At 42.8% G+C, this 18,300-nt stretch overlaps 2 protein-coding genes across 2 annotated transcripts in view; both read right to left on the bottom strand.

Annotated features, from left to right (window-relative positions):
* LOC146984045 (galactose-specific lectin nattectin-like) overlaps nucleotides 1-2,321 on the bottom strand; it is a 170,951-nt gene extending 168,630 nt beyond the window's left edge. Inside the window, exons 1-3 of the mRNA XM_085783058.1 lie at nucleotides 2,257-2,321; nucleotides 1,738-1,768; nucleotides 1,076-1,161 (exon numbers count right to left, since the gene is read on the bottom strand). Coding sequence (XP_085639184.1) covers nucleotides 1,076-1,114 — 39 coding nt within the window. The 5' untranslated portion in view covers nucleotides 1,115-1,161; nucleotides 1,738-1,768; nucleotides 2,257-2,321. The remainder of the gene's footprint in view (nucleotides 1-1,075; nucleotides 1,162-1,737; nucleotides 1,769-2,256) is intronic.
* Nucleotides 2,322-5,950: 3,629 nt separating this feature from the next.
* On the bottom strand, nucleotides 5,951-18,044 carry atp6ap1a (ATPase H+ transporting accessory protein 1a). The gene is made up of 11 exons (XM_085780849.1): nucleotides 17,889-18,044; nucleotides 16,620-16,746; nucleotides 16,451-16,525; nucleotides 15,157-15,350; nucleotides 14,003-14,043; nucleotides 12,540-12,625; nucleotides 12,287-12,436; nucleotides 11,748-11,905; nucleotides 9,739-9,789; nucleotides 7,681-7,918; nucleotides 5,951-6,936 (listed from the first exon to the last, which is right to left on the bottom strand). The coding sequence occupies exons 1-11, from the start codon at nucleotides 18,029-18,031 to the stop codon at nucleotides 6,727-6,729; spliced, it is 1,473 nt and encodes a 490-aa protein (XP_085636975.1). The 5' UTR covers nucleotides 18,032-18,044; the 3' UTR covers nucleotides 5,951-6,726.
* Nucleotides 18,045-18,300: the final 256 nt, after the last annotated feature.

Genomic DNA, 18,300 nt, shown 5'->3' with positions numbered 1-18,300 from the left:
GATTCAGCAGAAATACAGTTCATACTGAAGGATCAAAATCCAACACTCCACCACCACTGAGGAACAAAGAACAAGAACCGATGAAATGAAGAGAAAAAAGAGAAAGAGGACAAGACCAGGTCAAATCTCTGACCTGCCTGTAGTTATAGATTGATTTTATATCCCTGATGTCCCCTGACAACATTACTAAACACAAGCAAGACTGTGCTGTGATTAGTTGTGAACCAAACTAATTTGATCATAAATTCAGGAGAAGACATTGTGTGTGTGAGTGAGTTCACACTGCTGTCACTGAAGTCTGGTGTGATGATCAGTCAGTACTGATGTTTACAGACACTGTCAGTCCCAAAGGTTTGGCACAGACGAAAGGTCTTCTATCGGAGCATTGCTGATCGTTCCAGAGCTGACCTGTAAGAAGAAGAGAGAGGTTTTTTTTTTTTTTTTTTTTTTTTACAGTAAATATTTCTAATATGTAAGAGACATGCACAGTTCCTACACACATGTTCCAAAACATGCACTCATACATTAGGACACCTAAGTTTAAATAAATGATTTTATTTTTAAAGGATCCATCACCTGGAAACCCTTTTTTTTCAGGATATTGCTTCTCATTGACGTGCGTATGGTTTCTTAATGTAAACAGCCCCCCTGAAGTACTTGAACCATTCTAACATAGCACACAGACACACAACACTACACATGGTTTTGTATTGAAGCAATATACATATATGTCAGTAGATGGTGCTATTGCAGAAGCCGAGCTGGGCAGCTCTGTCTCTGTGGGGCATGGACGTATTAAAAGAACTTATAATAATTACATAATATTATATTGTATTAAATGATAATACATGCTGCCCCAGATCCTTCAAGCTGTCATGGTAACACAGTGCTTACTGGCTTGTGTAACCCTAGATCTAGTGCTGGCAACAAAACAAACAACATCCCAAGAAAACTGTTCACAAACTGCTTTATGGTGCGAAACAGAAATTTGAAACAAAGCCCAGTGACATATAGTTGTCATGACATCAACAGTTTTAAAACCACAACAGAGTTACTGATCATATTGTTCTAATACCTCTGCATCAGCCGCATCCCTGATATCGGCTCGGTACATGAAACAGCGAGAGCCAAACACAGTCCAACCAAGAGGACAGTCAGGACCTGGAACACAGTTAGATAGTTAGATAATTATGGTGGATCAAAAATAAATCTCATTAGGTAGAGGAAAGCTAACAACTCTCATTAATGGTTGTCAGAGCACCTGTAAAGTAGAGTGATAGGCTACATGTAGTTACTTCTCCCAGTGCACTTGTACTCTGCCTCTAGTCCACTTTACATGGCTGGGAGGAACTGCTGTAAAATGTCTATTTATGGTAAATATTTAATTTCACAGATTATCACAGAGGTGATTTTTAGAAATACAAAATATTGCTACTTCTGTGATTAAAATGTTTCAGCTTTCATTTAGACATTTACATTTAACACCAAGAGTAAAGTCTGTATGTACAGTATGATGATGTTACTGACAGCCTTGCTCTCTGTGCCAAATGTGGCCCAGTGTCTCTTCAGGAAACCCCAACATTAGATTAGATTGGTTAACATTGGTTGTTATGAAGCACATAACAAAAACAATGTAAACACACAAGTGATGAATAATATGAACAAAACACACAAAGTAAAAGTTCTGCCATGTAGCATAGCCCAAAGACCTCCAGTGTAGAAACAGCAGCTACAAACCTGGTACATGGACTTCATTGGAGGTGGACGTCTGAGAACATAGAGAGTGTATTGTTAATATCAGCATCTGCAGTCCCTCTGTAATAGGCTGAGACTAATATGATGTCTGTTTAACTGGTGAGCATTTCTTCAGGAAAGGCAAAAGGATCAGTTTCAATGCCTTTCTCAGTGTGTTGTAATTGTTTACCTAACTGAATAAATCTGGAGCTGGTTCATGGAGATGAGCAGTTGTGCAATGCTACTTTTGCATTCAGACACCATTAATCCAGGGCTAACGGAAATATGGAAATGGTAATATGAATCATTTGTCATTTGTCAATTGTCATATTTGCATTTCATTTTCTGTTAAATATGTTCATTTCATTTTTTTTCTGGAGTCGGACCAAACAGTCATTCTGGGAGTGATTTTCTCACCTCACTGTTCACTACACATGCATGTTAGTAAAGTCAGGGTCATGTTCACTGTCATGTTGTACTGTTTGTTTTCATTGTAACTGGAGATCAGAGAGTTTTACTCACAGCTCCTTCAAACAACAGTCCACCAGTGAAACAGAGGAGGAAGACCACCTGGAAATGTGACGCCATCTGTGGAAAGACAAAACAAGCTGACTGTGTAGTCTTTTGCAGAACATCAGTGACCTTGGTGTTTGTAAGCCTGAATGATTTAAGAGAACAATTTATTTAATATATTATGTAGCCATATTGATTTCAGTTGATAGGTGGTAAACCACTAAATACCTGTAGTGGTATCTGAGTCTGACACAGGAACAAACAGGCAGGTTGTTGAGAGGTGGATATCCATCCTGTCCTACTCCTTTTATACCCGCTCAGATAGCAAAGAATCCCTGAAACAGTATATCAGGGCGGTGTTTAGTTCAGCTGGTAGAGCACCCGCCCCATGTGTTGAGGCTATAGTCCTAACTGCAGGCGGCCCTGGTTTGAATCCTGCGTTGCTCTGGCACAACTATACATAATGATAATATTAATAATAATACGATGCCTCATATATATCATATCACACGGAAGCACCAATTACATAATTGGTTTTGCACAACATAATTATAAACAACATTACTTTATTAATAGTAGCAAAGTTGAAGGATTTAAGACTTCTACAGCATAGAGGTTGGCATAACTCACTCTTGTACAATATCAACAGGTGAGCAAAGTTTCAAAGGAAGTTTATTGGACACATCAATATAATGAAATAACAACACATAAAACTAGCACAAGCTACATGTATGTACACTATGTGAGTTTGCTTGTGTGTCTGTGTGAAGTGTGAATACAAGATGGCCTCTACATGTGATGTGGGGGAGGAGAACAAAGGTGTGTTCCTTTCCACACTAAGTCACAACTTGTCAAGTCACAAGTTATCTGACTACGAATAGAAAGCTCAAGTATTGCTGATTTATCAACAGTTGAAGCATCCTATGCTTAGTCAAGGTGAGAATGAGGTAAGCCATAGGCCCAGTTACATTACCAAGTGACACTGAAGGCGAGAAGATTCCAGTGCTGGTTGAAATCCTGCGGTTGCAGGGTTGCAGATCCTGATGTCGCTACAAAGTCCAATTGTTGTTGTCCTTGTTGAATGCACTACAGCTTTCCTGACTGTGTAGTTCCAGTTCCGTTAATATAAGGAGAGTCCTTAGTTTTCCTTACAGAGTTGATTGTTTGCTCCACTTTGCATTGTGGCTCCGTTACTTGTTAACTCAACTAGCAGACCTTGTATCGGGCTAGCTGGTTTCCATCCTTAAATCCTTTAATTGGCACTCGTGTCGCTACCAAGGTCCAGTCCAGTGGAGGGTTGGAGAGCTATAGCAGCAGCTCCAGGTGAGGAGCTGAGAGCAAGGAAGAGAAGAGCTCAGAAGAGTGGCAGCTCCTGCTGAGAAGAGAAGAGCGTCAGGAGCTGCGAGGAGCAGCAGCTTCACTTGAGAAGAGAGAAGACAGAGGGAGAAGGGCACTTCTCCTTTTATATGGCCTGGTGACCACAGAGGTCCTGGGCCATACAGTGGCCAGTTCAATCTGTCTGTGTCTGGGGGACAAAAAAAGCAAAATGAACCATCAGTCAAAGGTCTTTACTCACAGCACATTCAAAGTTGAGGACAACTTGCTTCACCTCATACATATGAATGAATTCAAACTATGATGAAGGCGTATTATGGCTTGGATTTGTCTGTACTTTGTACCTCTCTCTCTCCTCTTTTTCAACCCAACCGGTCCAGGCAGATGGCTCCACCACACTGAGCCTGTTTCTGCTCCAGGTTTCGGCCTCTTAAAAGGAGGTTTTTTCAATACCACTGTTGCCATTGTGTGTTTGCTCATGGTGGGTTTCTGTAAATACTGTTATAAAGTGAAGGTCTACACCTCTATCTGTAAAGCGCCTTGAGATAACATTTTGTTGTGAATTTGTGCTATGCAAATAAGATTGTAGGCTGATAAACCGCCCTGCAAATTAACACCAGGGGCCTCATTTATCAAAGAGGGTGTAAAACTGCTACTAAAGTTTTGCGTACGGCGAAAAGACGAAAATGGCGTACACCCAAAATATTAACACCTTTTTCTGATCTATCAAACTGTGCGTATGCACAACTCTCCGCAATTTCTCTTTGATAAATCACACCGGACCCAAGTATGGTGCGCACGTGAACACACCTCATACTCCGCCCCGGGAACGCCTATAGACACAACCATATATGGTCAGCACGTGCATAATTAGCCATGCGCGCTCTGTGGAGCGACAACAAAGTGACAACAAAGTGACAATGAAGACAACGGGCGGAGGGCGGGGGAAAGGAGCGGAACTTCTCCGAAAGCAGATACACTGCGACATCGGGCAATAAATCAGTCAGAAAAATGATCTTGCATTTTAATAAGCTACAATAAAAACAAAAACCTCCCAAATCTCAACAAAAGGGAGCAGAAAGAAGAAGAATCTTATGTAACCTGACCCTTTATCCCAGAAAATCTTTTTCTTTTCTTTTTTTACCTAGATGTAAAGCTGGATTTCCACGATAGTTACACTTTGCCGCCTTTCCACTACACAGTTACAGCTCTACTGGACTCGGTTTAGGTCATTTTCCATTACAGCTGAGTCCTTCACAGTTCCTCCTCAGGGCCGCGTTGTCTCACTCTTTATTCTTTATTCTCTCCTGTCGTCAGCTCCAAACTTTTTGTCACATATACAGCTAGTACAGTGAAATTCCTTCTCTGCATTTAACCCATCCCTGAGGAGCAGTGGGCAGCCGCGGTGCAGCGCCCGGGGACCAACTCCAGATTATGAGCCAGTGCCTTTGGTCAGTGACGCTGACTGGAGGATTAACCTAGCCGACATGTTTTTAGTGGTGGGGGAAACCCACGCAGACACGGGGAGAACATGCAAACTCCGACCTGGGCGGCCGGGGATTCGAACCCAGGACCTTCTTGCTGTATGGCAACAGTGCTAACCACTGTGCCATTGTGCCGCCATAACTCAGGTGACAGAATAATAACAGTCTCAGTAGCTGCAGATCAGTGTGGCTGCTGCCGATGTGTTTTTAAACTTGGAGGGTTTGATCCTTGTCAGACGTCACATAGCCTAATCAAAAAAGCTAAATCCTCAGTCCGCTCTGTTTATCAATTAACATAGAGCCTAGTGTTATTATAGAGCGGGTTGGATTGCCAGCATCAACCACTAGCCTACTTACTTCAAAAAATCCTAGGGGAAACACTGTGCTCTTCTAAATGTAGGTACTCTGCGCTCCTCACACACTGCAGTTCTCTGACTCAGCGACGGTGTCGCCAATTCCTCCTGTTCCTCAAAAAAGGTGTAAATCACGGTACGCCAGGGTCAAAATGGGTGTAAATGTCCGCACTTTTTCCCATCACGTTTTGGTTTGATAGATCCCAAATTTGGCGGAGAAAAGTGCGTACGCACAAAACGGGGGGGAAAATGGTGTAAAAAAAAAGAAAAAAAAAAGGTGTATCCACAATAATAAATGAGGCCCCAGGCTGTTCACTGTTCAAACATCACAATGCCGATTCATCCATGTACCTAGATGTGTAGCTATATGATCTCTTTAGTATATGTTTACATTTACCTTTGTTCAAATATATCCTTTAATGTTTTACAGGAGAAATACATCCCACACTCAATTTGATGTGTGCACAATTTGTCACACTGGTGTGAACCTAAAGCTGTAATTAACAGCTGTATCAAACAGAGTGAAACCTGTTCTCACAGATGTTTTATTGGGGTCACAGCAGCAGCACAACAACACAGGACCACACTCAGGACCTTACATCAATGAGATTCACTACAAAATAAATTCAACAAACAGAAAAAGAAACAGTTCACATTAAGCATATTTCAGTGCACATCAGTTGCAAGAACTTCACTCATTTTTCTTATGACAGAAAAACAATATTGTTTGAATATGAAAACTTAACACAACCATGAGGGTTATTCCAAAATAGCTGGGAATGACTTTAATGCTGTATTTCAGTGCTTATTTCATGTTTAGTTTTTCATCAAAATGTCCCTTTGACCTAAAGTTGATGGAATGTAGTGAATGTGATTGGTTCCCAATGATTCCCTTAATTCAAAACCACATTTCACCTTCTACTCACAGCTACAAATGTAAACACAAACATACACAAATGACAGTAGTTTCACCAATAAATAGTATTTCATAATTCATTTCATTTCTCTTAAGTTATTTTGTCCCCGTATGTACAGGTGTATCCCTTTCAGGTGGGACATCTGGATCCATGGCAGCCTGAAAACTAGATGCTTCAGTCTCAGGATGCACATTTTAAAAAGGTGTGAACGTCACGATGATGAATAAACTCTTATTCTGTCAACGCCAATAATTATTCCCAGTGATGCCCAACTACAGATGGAAGGGGGAGGGAAATGTAAGGGTGGGGGGTGGAAGCATTCGAAGCGATCGTGGGACACACACGATGGGGGATGATCGAGGGTGGGGTCGGAGAGACAGGTGGCAGTTGTTACTCTGTCTGGGGCACGGAGATGGCCGGGCCCTTGGGGTCGTCGAAGCGGTCCATGGTGCGGAGCTGCATGATCATGTGCAGGCCGTAGGTGAGCACCAGCACCATGAGGAGACTGGTCATCAGACCCATCCAGATACCCGGAGAGAAGAAGCCTGCACAGTCACTGGCATACGAGAATTCAGTGCCGCTCACGTTGAAGCCCTGGATCTGTGGAAGGAGGATAATCAATATGTTTATTATTAATCACTGTAAAGGCTTATTGTTACATCAATATTTCATATTACACATATGTATAATAGTGTTAATTATGAATGACAATATAGTAAATATATTGATTAATATTCTATAGGCCAGTAGGAGGTAATAAACAGGAGTTGCTGCAGAGGGAGTGATCTCCGTCAACTTTGGAGTCAAACCCACAACCTTAAAGGACAATTCCAGGCAAATTCAATTCAGCTCTGTCTGTTCCTGCATCGCCACGGCAGCGTATAATGGGGGTGGACGGATCTTAGGCTGTTTAGGCTGTTTACATCCCACAAAACCACAATTTTTTTCCACAGACAGCGTCAGATGGCTTCAAACATACACCGAGGGGTTTGTTTACTCCAAGAAAGCCGACATGTTTGTAAACAGAGCTGTAATAACAAAGTCTCGCAAAGTCTCTTCAGTATATTTACAGGTTGAATAAACAATAGCCAGATTTACTTTACTGCTAAGAAAACGTCATGCCTCCGAGTTGATATAACAAACGGGAGCTTCAGACCAACTCTCGACTCTTGTGCGAAATCGCGCGATACTTCGCAAGACTTTTTACAGCTCTGTTTCTGAGTAAAACTACACCTACCAACTGTTTTAGCCTGTGCTACACCCCGTCTCAGCAAGAAGCCTCCCAATTACATAGATACAAGATGGACATGACAATATTTGACAAAGAAGAAATCACCATCTTACCTGGAAGTCTTCAAAGGAGACCCTCCACTGATTGGCTGGGTCTTTGGACGAGCGTGGGATGAGCACGGGCCAGCGGAAGTTGGTGACGGACTCACAGCGGTACGAGTACTCTGCGGGGGCATAAACATGTCTGCTGCCGTTGAATGTGGCTTTGATCTTGTCGTACTCCAGCTCCACGGCGTCCAGCGTGAACCAGCGGCGTGCAGACACCTTGTAGTGACGCTGACTCATAGCAAAGCTGAGCACACACACAAAGTACACTTATTTTAAAAGGGGTCCAGGAGATGATGGTGGTGAGATTCCACAATGAGCCACGTCCTCCAGAAGTACTTCTACTTTCTGATTAAAGCAACTACAAAGATTGATTTTGATTTTGGCGACCCCTGTGGCCAAACGTGATATGCTGTGTCTCAATTCGAATACTTCCATACGTAAAGGTACATTGTGTAGGATTACTCCCATCTAGCGGTGCGGTTGTAGATCGCAAGCAACTCAATCATATTTTTCATGCTGCATTCACGTGAAATCGGTTAGATGGCAGACGGAAAACAGCCGCTGCAGGTAACGGCTTAAACAAGCCTCTATGTAAACAAGTGGTCCGTCAGCACGAGACAAAACAATAAACGTGACAATATGTTGTCATGGCGATGTGGTATTGTTTTACCGGGTTTTAAAGCGCGTACAGCAACCATTATTCAGTCATACCACATTCACACCGGTGGTGGTAAACTACGTGTGTAGCCACAGCTGCCCTGGGGCAGACTGACAGAAGCGCCAAACGGCCCCTCCACCACCATGATCATTCATACACATTCACACGAGGCAAGGTGGGTTACTGTAGGTGTCTTGCCCAAGGACACTACGACAGGGACTGGGACAGAGCGGGATTCGCTCTGGTTATTGGGCGACCCGCTCTACCACCTGAGCCACTGCCGCCCCAAGACTGCAGGTGAATGCAGCATCAGTGTAACGCTCCATTCCTCCTCACTGCGTTACCGCGGTGACTGAGCCGACAGCTCCGGTGTCTCCGCTGAGTTTCCGTGGTTACCTACCGTCACCATGGAGACACCACATGGCAGCAGCACCGAGCTTACCGTCTCCATGGAGATATGAATGATATGAACGGCTCATTCAGAGCTGAAAGGAACACTTCACTTTGTTGATGGGGAGGGGGGGGGGGGGTTACTGATGAATGAAAAACAGACTTTTGAATGAAATAATCGATTTTCGTGAATAGATAACAGGAGAAGTTACACAATGTCCCTTTAAGTATTTTGAATATGTAAGTATGTCTGTATGTCAAAAGGGTGCGTTCAAAACGGTCCAATAGCTGAGTGTGGAAGGATGCACATGACTGCTGTCTTGGCTACATAGTGGAGTATAATATGTAAATCAACATACCAATGTTTTCCGACAGTAAGAGGAGCCGGCTGACGAGGCGGCGTAATAACCAGCTCCCATTAATAAACAGGTGGCAAACACAAGCAAAAAAAAAAAGCAAGAAAAACAAGGACGAGTAAGGCGTTTATTATCGCTAATGTAAATAACAAACAAAGCCAGTCAACGAGCTGACGGGTGATAATAGCGGTCCAAAAAAAAGAAGAAAACATTGGCAACCGTTGCGATTGTTAGTTCTAGCGAGTGCACAACAACAGAATTCAATTTGAGACAACACGAACCGTCAAAATTCGCACACTGCAGAAGAAAGTATAATATAATAGATTACAATGTACTCAAGGACGTATTCGAATTGAGACACAGCTATAGTGTTTTGCCGGAATGAGGACTGCATTTCCCATGAGCCCTAGCGTGTATTGTCATTATCTGGCTCGCACCGTCGTCTCCAGTCTGAGTGCCGTAAATTGTTTCGTCTGGTGGACCACTGCCTTCTGAAGATATACAGTTAGACTATTCAGAAACAGCTCATCTTCCCACCGATGGCCTCTGAGACATCAGCAGAAACCACAGACGTTTGCACATGCAGTTAAAAGTTCTTTGTAGTTGCTTTAAGAGGGAGATACGATGTTCAGATGTACACTGTGCTGTGCAGACACTTACATCAGTTTAAAGCTGCGATGGTCGAGCACATCCTCATAATTGAGAACCAATCTGCAAAAACAAAACATGAAGCACGTCAGAGAGGAAACGAAAAGACACAGTTATGAGATTTCAGACCAGATGTATCATAACTTCTACATATTTTTGACTTTTGGGACTGTCCAGGTCCAGGCCTGCAACAAGCTATTACATTTATATTTTTATATCATGTGTAACATGCATAAATAGTGTGTTAATTTCTTAGTTATTGTTTTTGCTTCATCTGCCATTTATTTTCTCAATGAATAGATGAATGATTAATTGTTTAGTTTATAAAAAAAATGTGGTAACACTATACGCATTAGTTAAGATTTAAATACTGAATTAATCATTTATAGCACATGAATACTCATTAGTATGTAGTTTATAAACACAGTTAAAAATGTTTTACTCGTCATTGATAAGCACTAACTGTATTTATAAACTACAAACTGATGAGTATTCAGTATTTAATGCTTAATAGTGTGTACTTATTTAAAAGTGTTACCGTTATCACACAGAGATTCAGTTCTCATTTCAGAGGATGAAGCCAGAAAATTAACCATGATCATTTATAATTCATTAATTGTCTCCTATTATGTTCTATACTGCATTTACTGCGTCTAAGTAAGTAAGTAAGTAAGTAATTCTTTAATTATATACACTAGCACCTTTTATAGCTCGAGGTCACAAAGTGCTTCACAGAAAAATAAATAAAAACAACTGAATAAAAGCAGAGCAAGTAGAAACATCAGTCATTACAGTGCAACACAACCAGCGCCCTGTTTACACCTGCCTGAACAGGTGTGTCTTTAACTGTCCTTTAAAACGTGCACAGAGGCTGAGGATCTCAGGAACTCCATAGCTTTGGGGCCACAGTGTCCAACCTCTGAGGCTCTGCCCTTAAACTGGACTCTGAGGGATGTGTGATGATAAGAATCCTACAAGTTCATTACATGTCACACTAGTTGGGTTTCCATCCAAGTCCTATCGAATTTAAAAGCGGATTTTGTGAAAATGCGCGAAAAGCAAATGCGAATTTATGCTCGTTTCCATTCATTAGTGTTTTGCGATTAGGAGGAGTGCGCCGTGAGATTACGTCATAAGAGAGCGTGAATGTATCCAACAGTTGACACTCAGCTGACACTCAACATCATGGACAATTTACGTACTTTCCGGACTATAGACGCACCTGTATATAAGCCGCACCAGCTACATTTTAAAAGAAAATACTGTACAGGCCGCACTTGAATATAAGCTGCAGGTTTTCATGTTGTAACATGAAATATTTACACTGTGCACTGTGCACACTGGAACTGTGACAGTCCGCTCGCTTTTCAGCTGTTTTGGTTACGCTCCTCTCCTCCATGTGCATCTGTTGACAACGAAGCCGGCAAAAAATCAATAAATGGAGCGGTGGATAACGTTACATAACGATGTTACGGCGTGTGATTGTGTCGTCTTAACCGTCATAAACAAAACATTACGGGTTACGGAGCGCGTTTGTGTGCAGAGACGAGAGCTGGGACACCGGGGCGTCGTTCTCCATTTGTTTGAACGTCGCTGGGTGAAGTCCAGCAGCTTCACCCACAAACTCTGCCTCAATTCGCATAATCTGTTTCCATCACAAAAAGTCGCATTTTCAGTTAATTGACAAATCCACCCCCCCAAAGCGTAAAAACTTTTATGCGCATTTACTGCCTTTTTTCGAATTTCTGGCGTTTCCATTCAAGTATTTATTCGCAATTTTTGAAAATGCGAATAAAAAAAGGTGGATGGAAACGCAACTACTGTGACTGACTTGGTGTGTGTCCAAATTCACTTGCTCATCTTTGTCAACTGTAATGGTTTGAACTGATCTGACAAAAAGAGAGATATTTGAGGATATATTTGATTTGAGGGCCATGATAGAAACTCCTCAATATGTTTTACTTTTCTCTGATATTTTGCTTTTAGCAGCGAGTTACTTTAAATCCCGGTCATGATCTTACTTTGCTTTGGTTTTGTCGCAGCTTGAGCCGTGGAGTTTTGGGCTGACACCCTCCCCGAAGGTTAATGGGGTCAGGTCTTGTTCCTCCCAGCGACCGCTCCGGAGGATGCTCACCGACAGGCTTTTAGCCCACAGGAGGATACAGGTCTCCTCCCCCTCCTGTGGAAAGAGCAAACAGAAGCCGAGGGACGAGGGAGGTCAAAGAATTACTTTTTCATGCTTTAACAAATAGGTTGAAATATTGCATTTCTTCACTGGAGGATTAATCCAGGTTTGTTGCCGTCGTGAATATTTGTGGCAGCAGGATGGTGGGTGTGGGTCAGAGAAAGTCTGAATAAATCACTGTGAGCGTTTCTGGTGATGTTATCAATAGTTTTCGGAACAATGTGAAAAGAGTAAAGCATCAGGCTTTAGATACACACACAACACTTAGTAATTTATTTAGCATTTAGCATTTATATCCCCGAACTTTTCTTTTCACAGCTAGAGAATATTAAGTGGGAATCCAGCGCTAGAAAAGGTGTAAGTGAGTCATTCCACCTTAAACTCCACTGGAGCATAGATCCCGGCCCTCTCCTTAATCCTGCGCTGCCTCTCTCTTTCCCTCTCCCTCTCCCTGTATCCACCTCTGGCCTGCAGCAGGGAGCGCCCGCCGCCTACACCGGCCTCCATGGAGAGAGACGCTGCCTCCTGTGTGGACACAGAAAGGACAACACATGGACACACAAATGAAAACTGCTGCAGGACAAACACAGGAAACACTCAGTGGTACAGTATCAGACAGCTGACTCACCCTGGAGGGCCTCAGGGCTGTGTAAATGGCTGTGTAGGGAACCGACTGGGTCTTCATGATGCTCAGCACCTGGCCAATCACCTCGTCTGAAACACAACACATCTCAATACAATGGACTGTAGTGACTCCATGCCAGCTTCAAGTGACTAAGCAGCCAATACAACTACAACACAATAAAAACCTTTAGGTATACAAGTTATTTCAGGACATGAAGCAGATTTGTTCAGCAGAGCAGTTGATGTTGAAGTTCTATATGGTCTCCCACATGTAAGAGTTCATATTCATTATGCAGTATATCTGAATGATCATTTACAATTCTTTGTGATTGATTTGTAGCCTTTGAAGGGACTAGTTTTTAGTTCTGATCACCTTCATAGCAGCTCTCACTATCTGTTCAACAACATCTTCCTCTGCAAAGGGCAGAAAGAAGGCGGAAAATAAAACTGCATATGAATTGACACAAAGTGTACAGTATATTTTGCCATTGTTAAGTTATTTAAATAAAGTATTTGGCAATCAAAATAATTGCATTGGAGCACCGTATTGTATTATCATTATAATATTTAAAGGGATAGTTCAACATTTTGGCAAATTGGCCCATTGCCATCATAATCCCTATAGTTTTAGGAGTAGCTTCGTTACCTTTAATTGTCGGTGCAAGCTACTTTTCGAACGGCGGAGCAGAGCCACGCTATGGAAGCTCATGGGATTTCTTGTTTCCCATCAAATACACAATGCAACAACTCCAAAACACTCTGGTGGACAAGTTGTGACCTGCACAATCACCACACTATGAGATAATAACGGAACGTTACGAGACGGAGATGTTTTCGAGGCAAATTCATGCAAAACAACTGATGTGCGTTCCCCTCTGGGGCAGATTTTCAGCAAGCAGTCTCTGCATTTATTATGATATATGATTATGCCAGTGGGCCAGTTTGCCAAAATGTTGAACTATCCCTTTAATAAAAATAAATTTAAGTGGGTGTGTGCACATTCTATCAGTTTTTGAATGACTATGCAAGACATAATTGATAGATTTTTTTGTAAATGGTGAATGATTGGACATAATATCATATGTGGATGTATGGTATTTCTGTGGTGTAAAAAACAACTGAACCAAACCGTAAACCGTGATTTTGTGAACCGTTCCAGCCCTAGTCTCCAGCCTATCACAGAGCCGACATATAGATATGAACAACATACACACTCGCATTCACACTACAGGAAATTTAGAGTCACCAATCAACCTAGTGTGGATGTATTTGGACTGTGGGAGAAAGCTGGACAACCTGGACACAACCCACACAGACACGGGGAGAACATTACAAACTGCAGCCAGAAAGGCCCCAGGAGGTCAGAGGTCAGAACCTTCTTGCTGTGAGGCGAGAGTGCTAACCACTGCACCGCCGCGCTACAAAGACCAAAGTTGATGGCTCAGACTGGCTGTGAGGTCGACTCACCGTTTCCACTGAGAATCTCTTTGGCAGACATCAGATCAGCCCTGCAACAGAGTCAGACCACAAGAGAGTGAGGAATACAACAATTTGGGGTAAAAATCAAACTTAGACATCATTCAAGACACCTTTTCTCTATGGCCTTTCCAAATTAGTCATTTAGTTCACCTTTATTAATTTATTTTACTTATTTATCTTATTTAACTACTAAGTTATTATTATTCGAAAGATTTTTTCCATCTATCTTGCAGACAGACTGAATATGAGTATCCTTCCCTGTTCCCATCATCCAAAGTAAAATCCACAATTCAGAAAATCCAGCAGATAGGAGGTTTTGCGTTTGGGCCATTAATGTGTAATTGAGGACAACCAAGGCAGCAAATAACACATCACACTAATGACAATAGCACCTCACACTAATGTAATGTGTAAAAAAACAGACTGATGAATTCATTCATTATCATTTTATGTTATTTCTTATCAAACCACCTGTGTCCATTCAGGTTACTGCACACGTGCTCCACCATTAATGTTTCTCTTCTTCAGACAGCCACCATCTGGACATGACAACTGTGACATGAACACCGTGTGTTTCTATTAACCCTCAAATACACACCTACAACTGTACACAACGAAGATGGCGGCTTGTGTAGCCTCAGACGCTCCGAAGACATAAATCATAACATTTTGACGGTTAGCGTTGTCTCAAATCGAATACTGTTGTTGTGCACCTACTACTAACGATAGCAACGGTTGCCAATGTTTTCTTTTTTTTCGACCGTTATTATCGCCCGTCAACACATCTACCGGCTTGTTTGGTTAGTGATTTAAATTAGTGATAATGAACGCCGGACTTACTCGTCCTTTATTTCCCTTTTTTTCCTTTTCTTTTCTTGCTTGTGTGCGCCACCTGTTTATTGCGAGGTGGAGATCACACCACCGCCGCTGCGTCAGCCGGCTCCTCTTACTGGCAGAAAACATTTGCCTACCGGTATGATGATTTATATATTGTATATTATATTCCGCTATTTAGCCACGGCAGCGATTGTTGAGGGTGTGAAGTGTGCATCGTTCCACACTCAACATTTGGACCGTTTTGAGTGCACCATCTGGATACTTCAAAATACTCAAATACTTAGTTGAGGTATGGAAGTACCTACCCGATGCCGTAGGGCAGCCGGAACACCAGCAGGGCGGGCGAGGATGCATTGAGTCTCAGCTGGCTCAGGGTCTCGGGGTCCATGTACAGAGGTGAGGTGTCCAGCTGGTCCTGGAGCTGGCCAATCACTGCATTGGAGGCAGGCCAGGACACAGCAGGTAACACCAGCGGGGAGGACGAGGACATCAGAGCTCCCTGTGACACAGGAGAGACAAAACCTGATGGTGACAGACCTGGACTAACACAGTATGGCACCATGAATAAAGACCTTCTTCTCACGTTTACCTGGGACAGGTGAGAGACTGTTAAACACTACGCTCACTGCTAAAAACTAGGGGTGTCTTTGACTAAGGATTTTCATAGTCGAGTCTGATTGGTCAGATTTTGCCCATAGCGTTTGTTCCCTCATTGATTCATGATCTTATTTACGCCTTTTTCCGCTCTGGAGAAAAGAGTTAAAACACCCGAATAAACAAATTCTTCAATTGGCATCAGATAACAACAACAGGACACGCTCCATCCATCCTTCTGACATCACCGTCTCTCTTTCAGGGACGGTGCAGCGATGACGAGTATGACTGTGTTCTGTGAATTAACGAGTGTGTATGGAGAATGAAAATGTTGTGTGGCCATGATACAGGCATCAGCTTCAGGGCCGGCCCAAGCCTCCACAGGGCCCTAAGCTAAATTTTATTTTGGGGCCCTCTATCAGGCTACTGCTGATCATTTACACACCATTTCATTTTTCTAATCTGTCATTACAAATCACCATCTTAGCATATTTTTTACCCACCTATGGTTTTCAATCTGAAATGGCACCAAAACAGATTTTTGCAATTTTAACTTTTAGCTTTACAAAGTTTATTGCAATTTGGGGCCCCTAACGGTCACAGCACCACGGACAGCGCTGTTTTGTGTGTGTGTGTGTAGGTGCTGTGCGATCGATAGACAGAGAATGCGTCCCTTAGTTTAATATTGTAAATAAAACTTTAAGCCCGTATTTAAAGAGAGAGCGAGAGCGAGTCAGAGAGACGGGTGTGCCGGTGCTGGAGCACTCACTATGATAAACAGTCTAGCCTTTATTATAAGAAACGAAGAAATTCTCTGTAAAATCAGATGTTCAGCAGCAGGGAGCACCCCTATATAGTCAGAATGGTATGATCTATTTTCATAACCACATTTTGCGACGATTCGACAACGAGGTTCATAGTTCAATCAGACCTCTCCGAATCTAATCATCGAATAGTCGACTATTCGAGGTCACCCACACTAAAAACATAGAAGTATGCTTTTACCTCCAGGTTGGGAAAAACACTGTCCTGCTTGTTCCCAAAAGCCCCTCCGTACATGGTAAAGTCCTCTATGCTCATCTGGAGATGACACAAAGAAGGGGGAGTTACTTCACAAGAAACACAATTCTGTCAAAATAATACAAAATAGACAAAAAATCTTGTGTGTGTGTACCTTGTCTTGAAGGAACAGCACTACATTTCGTGGGCCCACATTCAGGACTTTCTCCAGGTAAGAGGCGAGCTGCTGCTGCCCAACGATGTGACCGGCAGTAGGAAGGGACTGGATTGGCAGAGAGATCCTGGTGGAGATTTCAAAGTAAAGCTTTGTTTTAGAGGTAGGCTACACAATATTGATAGCACTTTTAAACTATGAGCCACATTCACACAATTTTAACTATTCTTTTATTGTTACTTGTCATTTATTGTTGCTTTTTCTCTCACTATAGCACTGCAGGACCACCGAAGAACATTTACAGACCTTCCTTTACATTACTTTGTTCACCTCAAAAGCATTATTCAGACTGAAAACGTGTCTACTTGTGTTGTTATAATGTTACCATTATTATTGTCGTTTTAATGATTTTATTTCCTCATGCTCATGTGCTTTGATATTGCTTCTATGTCTTTATCTCATACAGCACCACTGAAGAACGATGCTCCTAATTTTGTTGCATTGCAGAGCTTATAATGATAAATTATTGGCTGTGGAGAATATGATTTTTTTCCCCCCCTGCAGCACCAGGACAGTAGTGTAGCCAATGCACAACACTGACACATTTGATCTTTATCAAAAAAACATCAGCTCCTGATATTTAGATACAACTGTTATTAGCCCCAGATTGTGTTGGATGTGACACCTTTATACTAAAGTCACACACATTCTCAAACACATCAGCTACATTTCTGTCGATAAATTATTAGATTAACAGACAAATCATTTCAGCTGTGGAGAGGTGCTTGGTCTCTGGTTGCTAATGGGGGCCCAATGATGAACAACTCTTTTGCTCCTTGGTTTCAGGTTTCACGCGGTTTAATGAGATAGATGGGTAGAAATGATGGGTGTTTAAATTAACTAAGGTTAATTAATCATTACATACTGTAATAATGATACAGTTCATGTTTCTGGCGGTGAGTAAGCGGTTTGCTGACAGAAGCACAGACGCTGAGGCACCTGCCATTCGTCAGGATTAGGCTTAGGCTACTCCATGAAGACTACATCTCCCCCTCACGTCGCCCTTATTTCATTATCAAGGCATTAAAATGAGCCAGAATAGAGTTTATGTTTGTTTATGTCCTTTAGCGGAGCTGCTGGGGTCGGGTTACATCTTAATAACATCACTGACACCGATAACCTTTAGCCAAGTGAGGATAAAACCATCAGGAGACGCCGCTGATGTCAGGAGCAACAAAAACACACACACACAATGTGACCGTCTCTCACCCTTCGCTGGTCCACAGGAGCAGCGGCACCTGCTCGTCGCCGCTGCCCGCGCTCAGGACGCTGAACAGCCCGAGGACCGCGGCCCAGACCGCGGCCCAGCCCGCAGAGACGCCGCGGAGATGCGCTGCCCGTGCCGACGCCATCTTTACAGTCACTGACAGCTGCTGACGTAGCGTCCACTCCGCTCTGCTCACGTGACGACGGATGAAGAAGGCGCCGCCTCCTCCTCCTCCTCCTCCTCCTCCTCTTCCTCCCTCCGCCTCCTCCTCCTCCTCCTCCTCTTCCTCCCTCCTCCTCCGCCTCCTCCTCCTCCTCCTCCTCCTCAACCTGACATCCATCGGATGTGGTTCTGCAGGGACACAGGGGCGGCACTCACATATAAAGCGAGGGGGCCATGTGCCCATTAGCAAAT

This window comes from Trachurus japonicus, chromosome 7 (genome assembly GCF_045865225.1).
Source record: "Trachurus japonicus isolate A0001 chromosome 7, Traja_1.0".
In the NCBI taxonomy this organism is placed as follows: domain Eukaryota; kingdom Metazoa; phylum Chordata; class Actinopteri; order Carangiformes; family Carangidae; genus Trachurus; species Trachurus japonicus.
The sequence above is the reverse complement of the archived record's forward strand: the minus strand, read 5'-3'. Positions and strand labels throughout refer to the sequence as shown.

Excerpts from the sequence above, each read along its gene's own strand:
- atp6ap1a (XM_085780849.1), bottom strand. The coding sequence starts at position 18,031 with ATGGCGTCGGCACGGGCAGCGCATCTCCGCGGCGTCTCTGCGGGCTGG. Across the intron at positions 16,747-17,888 it reads CTCCTGTGGACCAGCGAAGG|GATCTCTCTGCCAATCCAGT; the intron begins GTGAGAGACGGT and ends AATCTCCACCAG. Across the intron at positions 6,937-7,680 it reads TCTCCTTTGAAGACTTCCAG|ATCCAGGGCTTCAACGTGAG; the intron begins GTAAGATGGTGA and ends CTCCTTCCACAG.